This window comes from Bufo bufo, chromosome 5 (genome assembly GCF_905171765.1).
Source record: "Bufo bufo chromosome 5, aBufBuf1.1, whole genome shotgun sequence".
Taxonomy (NCBI): Eukaryota; Metazoa; Chordata; class Amphibia; order Anura; family Bufonidae; genus Bufo; species Bufo bufo.
In genome coordinates, this window is record NC_053393.1 from 154,269,701 (window position 1) to 154,278,821 (window position 9,121).

The 9,121-nt window shown below is 48.1% G+C and overlaps 1 protein-coding gene across 1 annotated transcript in view; it reads right to left on the reverse strand.

Moving 5' to 3' along the window:
- TAF4B (TATA-box binding protein associated factor 4b) overlaps positions 1 to 8,548 on the reverse strand; it is a 140,628-nt gene extending 132,080 nt beyond the window's left edge. Inside the window, exons 1-2 of the mRNA XM_040433895.1 lie at positions 8,284 to 8,548; positions 5,506 to 5,582 (exon numbers count right to left, since the gene is read on the reverse strand). Coding sequence (XP_040289829.1) covers positions 5,506 to 5,582; positions 8,284 to 8,548 — 342 coding nt within the window. The remainder of the gene's footprint in view (positions 1 to 5,505; positions 5,583 to 8,283) is intronic.
- Between the last annotated feature and the right edge of the window lie 573 nt (positions 8,549 to 9,121).

Below are 9,121 nucleotides of genomic sequence, written 5' to 3' on the forward strand. Positions count from 1 at the left end.
CATTTTAATGGACAGGATGTCAATTGGGATCTCTAACAAGGGCTCAAATGGCTTATCGGTTAGGGCTGTCAAGACCCTGTTTAAATCCCATGGAGGGGAAAGAGGCCTTACAGAAGGATGGATTCTGGCTGCGGCAGAAAGAAAACGTTTGACCCAAGGATGCATTGCTAACTGATAGTCGAAAAAATAGCTCAAGGCGGATACCTGTACTTTTAGGGTGGAGGCTTTGAGTCCCTTGTCTAACCCTGCCTGTAAGAAGTCTAAAACTTTAGGTATTTCTGGAGGTTTAAATGGATCAGGGCTAGACCCTAGAAAGGAAGCAAAGATATTCCACACTCTATTATATTTCCTGGCTGTTGTAGCTTTCCTACTGCCTAAAAGGGTGGAAACAACCTTGTTAGAGAGCCCTCTACTCAACCAGATGCCCCTGTCAAACTCCACACTGCCAATTGTAGAATCTCCGGATTGGGGTGGCATACAGGCCCCTGGAGAAGGAGGTCCTCCCTTGGAGGGATCATCCAGGGGGGGCTTCTGGCTAGATTTAACAGGGTGGAGTACCAGATCCTTTTGGGCCATTTCGGGGCTACCAGGATTATAGAGGCTCCCTCCCTCCGTACCTTCTTCAGTACGTGAGGAATTAGGGAAATAGGTGGGAAGGCATAGCCTCGTTCTCGGCTCCAATCCTGGGCCAGACTGTCCACGGCCGTGGGGTTCTCTGTGTGATTTAAAGAGAAGAACCTCTCTGTCTTCCTGTTCTTCCGGGTAGCGAAGAGGTCTATAGTTGGAGTCCCGAACCTTAAGACAAACTGGGAAAAGACTTCTTCGTTCAGACTCCACTCTGCCTGGCTGAGTTCCACTCGGCTTAAAAAGTCGGCCACCGTGTTCTCTTTTCCCTTTAGATGTATTGCAGATAGGAGCAGGTTCCTGTCTTCTGCTATTTTGAAAATTTCCTGGCAGAGGAAGATTAGGGATGGTATTTTTGTTCCGCCCTGGTGATTTATATAGGCCACTGTTGTTGAATTGTCCGAGTAAAAGACCAGTTTTTTGTCCAAGACATCTGGGACTGCCACCCTTAGAACTCTTTCTACTGCCCTGAGTTCCTTGTAATTTGATGTGCAGGCTCGGGTTCTTAGATCCCATCTTCCCTGCCAATATTTCCCATCTGAATGAGCCCCCCAACCCCACGGACTGGCATCTGTTGTTATCCGTATGGGTTCTATGAAGGACCAGGGCATCCCTGCCGAAAGATTCTTCTCGGATGTCCACCATAGGAGGGAATACCTTGCTCCGGAGGAGAGATGAAATTTTTCCTCTAGTGTTTGTGGAAGACCATTCCATTTCTTTAAGATATCCCACTGTAACGATCTTGTGTGAATCTGAGCAAACGGCACTGCGGGAATCGTAGCCGTCAGGTGCCCTAATACTGCCATCGCCTTCCTGATGGAACATCGGAAGGAGCGGAAAAGGATCCAAACATGTTTCTTTGTTGAAACTATTTTCTTCTGAGGAAGGAATGTTTTCTGAGCCCTGGAATCTAGCTGCATCCCTAAAAATACACAATTTTGAGAGGGGGTTAGGCAAGACTTTTCTCGATTGATCTTCCATCCCAGATCTTTCAGTAGAGAACACACCAGGACAAGATCCGTCTGTAACTGTACCTTCGTCTGGGCTATGAACAAAAAGTCGTCCAGATAGGGTACTAACACTATCCTGGACAATCGGAGGAATGCCACCATCTCCGCCACAATCTTTGTAAAAATTCTCGGGGCTTGTGAGACCCCAAACGGGAGGGCCCTGTATTGCAGGTGCAGAAGCTGGCCCTTTACTTGGACTGCCGTTCTCAAATACCTTTGGGAGGAGGGATGAATAGGGATGTGGTAATAAGCATCCTCTAAGTCTATACTTGCCATCCAGCAATCTTTGTATAGCAGGTCTATAGTTGTTTTTATCGTTTCCATCCGGAATCTTTTGTATTTCAGGAATTTGTTTAGTCGTTTTAGATTTAGAATCATTCGAAAGGACCCATTGGGTTTCTTTACTAGAAAGAGTGGGGAGTAATACCCCTTGCCCTCCTCTTCTATGGGAACTTGACAAACGACTCCTTTGTCCAATAACGACTGAACCTCTGCCTCTAAAACTGTGGATTTTAAGGGATCTTTCGGAGTTGGAGTGTGGGTGAAGAAATTTGGGGGGTAGGAGAGAAACTCCAATCTGACTCCCTCTGCTATCCCTCCCAACACCCATTTGTTTTGGGTGACCTTTGACCAAGCAGGGAGAAAGGAAGAGAGTCTCCCCCCAACTTGGAGCCCGGCGTCATTGCTGCTTATCTTTTTTATTATCCTGGGATTTGAAAAGAAAGCCGCTAGATTTCTTTTGAAATCGATCTCTCTCTTTCCTATCGTAGGGCTTGCCCCTCTGCCTTCTAAAGCTCTGCTGGGGCCTACGAAAAAAGGGGGGCTTCTGAGGGACAGGAAACCCCCTTTTTTTGTCAGAGGCCTTCTCCAGGATGTCATCTAAAGATGACCCAAATAATCTGTCGCCTTCACACGGAAGGGCACAGAGTCTGGCCTTAGATCCCTGGTCACCCTTCCAGGATCTAAGCCAAATAGCTCTTCTAGCCGCATTTGTCATAGCAGAGGCTCTGGCGGAAAAGCGCATCACATCAGTGGAGGCATCCGTTAAAAAATCAGCTGCTTTTGAGAAGGTGGGGAGAGAAGCTAGGAGCTCTTCTCTAGGTCTTTTTTCTTTAAGATGTGACTCTAGCTGGTCAATCCATAGTCTCAGCGACCGGGAAACCCAGGTGGCTGCGACTGCCGGTCTGAGACAGGCTCCCGATGTCTCCCAAGCCCGTTTAAGATATATGTCCGCTTTTTTATCTAACGGGTCAGAAAGACAACCTAAATCATCAAATGGGAGGGCAGACTTTTTTGCAATTTTGGCGACTGGCGCATCCACCGTAGGGGCCCTATCCCAACTTGAGGACACTTTTTCTTCATAAGGGTATTTTCTTTTAACAGAGGAAGGTATGAAGAACTTTCTGTCAGGATTTTTCCACTCTTTTTTAATAATCGCCTGCATGCTTTCATGCATAGAAAAAACCCTATGCTTTTTAGGGCCTAATGCCTGGAAGGCCTGATCCGCAACTGATCTGGTCTGCTTAATGTCCTCCAGCTGCATAGTTGCTCGGACCGCTTTTAATAATGGCTGCGTATCCTCAGGGGAAAAGAAGGACTTCCCTGAATATTCCTCGTCCGAGGAATCTGAATTACTGGAATCTAGCTGCCCGGATTCTCTGGCCTCACTATCGGATGAGTCCATTTCCATACTATCACATTCTGTGGCTTTATCCGGGGATCTGGCACGGCCTTTACTGAATGTCTTGAAGGATGCTTTAATTAAGGACCTCATAGATCTTGTAAGGGTCTGGGACTGCTCCGCTACCAGTTTGTCTATACATGCCGTACACAGAGGCTTCTGATAGGATGCAGATAGAGTCGTCTTACAATCTGCACACTCTTTGTGTTTTGACTTGGAAGACGACTTTTTTTGGAGGCTTTGGGATCTAAGACAGAAACACCTTATTAGTAAAAAAAAAGGAACGTTCTCACCATGTGAATTTTTCCTTCCCCATCCTTAGGACCAGTACCGGACTTGCAGGCCTCAAGGGGTCCAGGGGTTCAGCGCGTCCATCTGTAGGCTCCGACATGCTTGCTAGCTGGATCCTACTTCAGCACAAACACACTGTGCCTCCGCTGGCTGCCTGCACCTGCGGCCGCATTTATAGATTTAAAAGACGCGCCTCGGCCCTCACTTCCGGGTCCTGCGCGTCAAGGGAGAAGCCCCGCCCCCCGACGTCATCGGCCAGCCCTGAAAGATGGCCCCGCGCATGCGCATAAGCGCTCAGACGCGCGGGCGCCATTCTCAAACTGGGCAAACCGGCATGGGGAGCCGCCTGAACACGGCCACAGCGGCTCCCCGCAGGACCGGCAGCGAGTGCGGGCGCAGGCAGACTTGTGGGGAGCGGCTTCCGGCACGGCCACAGAACTACCGCTCCCCAGGGATAGGTCTTCCCACGGCATAGCCACAGACCCCCCCCAGCGCTGGTGCTTCTTCTTCTGAGGTATGTCGTGCAGTATTACTGCTGCTTCTCAGGAACTCCCATCCGGAGGACAGGAAACCTGAACTGGTGTTGGGTGGAGGTGTGTCCTTTTTATCTTCTCAGGTTTCCTGTCCTGATGGGAGGTCCTGAGTCGCACTGGGTGCCGTCATGGGTGAGGGGAAAATGACAATGAATCCACATCTTTGCACAGATTTGGCATTTTAAAGGCATGTGGTCCTAAACTTTTGATCAGCTGAAAAACAGCCCGTTTCAGTTTATTCGTTGTTTTCATTAAATTGAATGCTCAAAAAATGTTTTGTCTCACTCCCATTTCTTCTTGTTGCATGTTGAAGCTCTACTTGGAACCTTGTTAAGATCCAGCCATGCAAAATATGATTTTTTTGCCATTTTTCAAGTGGTGTTAAACTTTTGATCAGGACTGTATCTCAGGCTGTGTTGCAGTTCAAGATTGCAGTGCTAACTGAGCTACATCAAGAGAGACAACCTTTAGAAATCAGGTCAGGAATACTAATGAAAAAAATATATATATATATATATATATATATATATATATATATATATATTACACACATACACAGGTCTCACTGGAACCCATTTCCAAGGGTAGTAATTTGCGATCTTAGTCTTGTTTTAAAGCTTAGATTGTTAGTTGTAGCCCAATCACAGCCTAAAAAAAAAAAGAAGGGTCCCCTTCTGCAGCAACACAGCCCCAAACGTTGTCTGTTCAAAACCATATTGTCCTTTCCTGCCTGAACAAACACCGTTTAGGATGATCTGTGTGTGACCTGTCTAAAAAAATAATCCAGGGCTGTATGAACAGCAGGAGAAAAGATATCCTTGCACGAGAGATTATATAGGTAGTGCTGGCTTGACTCCTGATTTAGGGCTCATGCACAAGGCCATTGCCAGTATTGCAGCCCGCAAACAGCGGGTCTGCAATATGCGGGCACTGGCCATGTGCACCCCTCATCACTGATGTGGACCCATTCACTTGAATGGGTCCGCAATCCGGAAGGTCTGGTGCAGAACGGAGACACGGAAGCACTTCCGTGGTGTTTCTTCCCGTGCCTCCTCACCGAAAAAAATAAAACATGTTCTATTTTTTTGCGGTGCGGACAAATCACGGACCCATTCAAGTTGAGCCGCGTTAATGAGCCCTGAGATAGACGCTGTAGCAGCATGCAGAGGCTTTAACAAGTATCTACTGAGCACAGAACTTGTGATCTAATCAATTCTATACCAAAATGCAGGGAATTACACCAAATACAGTTCATACTGCAGAGGCGGCATTGACTAAATGTCCTTGTACTACAGAAGGTGATGCTGCCGATCTGCATGGTTGGAGCACTGGAAGATACTGGTAGTCTTGCATTTGAACTCTGTACCTGGGCCTGAGCTCTTGCCAAAGCTTGTTGGGAGACCAGCATAAGCTGCCCATTGCTGCTCTTCAAAAGGACAGTACCTGCAAGAAGAGAAAACACATTCAGATTGTATATAGCTGGCGCAAGTAGAGCCGTGGGGCGTGACAGGAGAACCACCTGTGTGCCACCAAATGGCTACAGGCGTGAAGCAGAAGAGCCACTAAATGGGTTCACTGGTACCAAGCAGAGTAGACACTACCGGTATGTGCAAATGACATCTCATCTATAAGGAGCTCAAGTGCACACTACAAGGGCGGACATATGAGCAACCCTAACATCCAGAATACCCGCATATGGGATCCCTCTTAACAATTAGGCTCATTGAGATTTCCCTGCAAAACTCGCTCTGTTCAGGTGCTCAAAGCACAGGACAGGCCACCAGCATTACATCAGTGGAGGTCCGAGGTCCTAGACTGGAGTTAGGAGCCAAATTTATGGCACACGGTATTAATACATCTGGAGCAAGTGCAATGTAGATGAACCTATGTCAGTGAAAGTACGCCTGGGGCGGGGGAGTATGGCTTAGACTTCATAAAAGAAATCTACTCGGAAGGTGTACATCTCCGTATGCAATAGCGACTGCAATACTTCCAAGCCAAACACCTGGCACACCAGACCCCCTAAGGGTACAGTCATATAAACGTAGAAAACCTTTTTCAGAACCACTGCGGTCTATGAAGCTATTCACATGGCGTTTTTTTTGTTTTTTTTACGGATGTCCTAAAACAGGACAAGGTTCTATTTAAGGCCATTTTGATGGCCAGATGGATCCCAATGAAATCAATGAGGTCATTTTAAACATCGCTATAGACATCCATAAAAAATGGGTACACTATTAAAAAAAATTATAATAATAAATATATCTCCACAGGCCCATGCAGGAATACTTGCCCCGCACTGGAGGCAGCAGGTCCTGATGCTCCCAGTGTCCTGACGGATGTTCATCCGTTTTTAAAGTCTGCTAGAAACGGATGCAAAATGGATGACAAATGGACGTTAGAACACAGACTGCCAAGAAATGGATGCCCACAATGGTGCAAAATGGCCATCAAAAAATGTACAGTTTAACGGCCATTTTTTTCCCCATTGTCATGTGGATGTGCACGTAAGCTACATTCACACGATAGTGAGAAAAAAGAAAAGAAACGCCCATTAAAACTGAAAAAATTCTCAGCTTTCAGGTTTTGTTTATGTTTTTTATGGATGCCTTCCTGAAAAACAGCCATTAAATTGGCTCCTTCAATTGTAAGCGGGCAGGTGACCCATAGACTGCACGGTTCTGAAAATGGCACACACCTGGTTTTTAACAGTTAAAAAAAAAAACGGGTATTCCGGTTATATTAAGTTATCCCATGTCCACTAACAGACCGGTGGGGGTACTTTCCGGATGTGGAGGACGACCTGCTCTGTGGATTTAGAAATCCTCAGCGTGTCTACATTTGCGGTTTTAGCTGCGGATTTAATCCTTTTCAATAGCAAAACTGCATGAAATCCGCACCACAAAACGCTGTTAGAAATTTCTATTTTTGGTGCGTTGGCCTGTAGCCCTATGCGCGTACCCAAATAGTTTAAAAGGGTTTTCCGAGATTTCATTACTGAGGACTCCTCTTCTGGATAGGTCATCAGTATGTGATAAATGGAGGTCCAACACCCGGGACCCCTGCCGATCAGCTGTTTGAGAAAGCAGTAGCGCCGCGGCCTTCTCGCTGTTTACCGCAGGCCCAGTGACGTCACAACTAGTACCACTGGCCTGGGCGGGGCTAAGCTGTTCACTTGAAGGGAGTTTAGCCCTGCCCAGTGATACCAGTCGTGACGTCACTGGGCCGGCAGTAAACAGCGAGAAGGCCGCGGCGCTACTGCCTTCTCAAACAGCTGATCGGCAGGAGTCCTCCATTGATCACATACTGATGACCTATCCAGGGGATAGATCATCCGTTTAAAAAACTGCAGAACCCCTGTAAAGTCTCTGAAAACCTTTAACTCACATGAAGAACTTATGGGGCAAAAAACCCCAGCTGTGCGCGAGCCATAGCCATAACTGCATCCTCTGCGTCCTCCACAGCTCAGGATAGGTAGAGGTCTCCAGCTGTTACTAAACTACAACTCCCAGCAGGTCGAGAGCCACCTCTGCTCTAGAACATTATAGTGGACAGGGCATCTGTCAGCAGATTTGTACCTGACTGATCTGGTGTTAGTCCCATGTTCATATGTGCCCGCATTACTGAGAAAAATGATGTTTTATTATATGCAAATGAGCCTCTAGGAGCAATGGGGGCGTTACCGTTACACCTAGAGGCTCCTCTTTCTCTGCACACTGACTGACAGAGGCAGTGTAAACGGGATCACATCTGGTCCTGTCAACCAAAGTGCAGAGAAGTTGGCACCTCTAAGTGTAACGACACCACCCCCATTGCTCCTAGATGCTTATATACATATACTAAAACATCATATTCCTCAGCAATGTGGGCACATATGAACATGGGACCAACACGGATGCCTTCAGCTGTCAAGCGCACGTGTAACAGGTCAGCCAGTGTCATAGGTACAAATCTACTGAGAGATGCCCCTTAAAGATGTCCTATCCAGGACAATTGCACTATGTGACAGTAAGTGGCTGTGACAGAGCCCAAGAATTCAGAAGGCAATGCCAGCTTCTGGGTCACCCCCAGCTGATCTGCCACCACACAGCAATTGCCTCTGAGGTCCAGACACCTCCACACTGGCAGTGATAGGGCTACTTACCGGGGGGGATCTGGAAGTTTGCCGGCAGCTGGATTGCTGACGCTTTCAGGGGGGCCCTTTGCTGCGCTGCTGTCATTTTAGGGCCACTAGTCACTTTGGCCGCCTGGGTAGAAGGGACAACCTTTGTCACCAGGGTGGAGGCTGGCACCAGACTGCCATTCCCTGCGGGCACTGCTGGGAGAGATGAGCTCAGCCCGTGATGAGCAGGCACGGCATGGCTCACCACGGCGGGAGCGGCGCTACAGGGGGCTTGGGTGGCGTGCATGAGCCGCGCGGCTGTGAGTGTCTGTGTGCTTCACTATGTCATTCATACACGGCGGCAGCCACGTTTATATAGCGCTAGCCATGTGGACGCTCCGGGGGGAGGAGCTGGGGGCGGGGCTCCGCGGCCGCACGTGGCGCGCTCCTGACTCCCGTTTGTGCGCGTCTCCCCTCAGCGCCCGGGACCGGTCGCACGAGTAATGGCCACGAATATAATCATTGTGTAAGGCGCTGTTCACATACAGTAGGCGTTAATGCCAGGTTCTGTTGGTGCAGTGTAATTCGCTAACCCGAGGGGGTTGTGCAGTTGATTAATATTAATGGCCCATCCCCAGGATAGGTCATCAGTATCACATTAGCTGAAGTTCACAGGAACGGGGGCGCGCAGGTAACTTTTGAAGAGGGCATGAGGGCAGCAGATTGGCGGTGCCGCGACCCCTTTAACGCTTTTTCCGTTTTTGCATTTCATTTCTGACTCCTTGCCTTCCAGGATCTGTAACTAGGGTTGCTACCCGCCGGTAACTCACTGGGAAAGTGGGTAGAATTTTTTTCTACCAGCAATAATAATTGCCAGTAT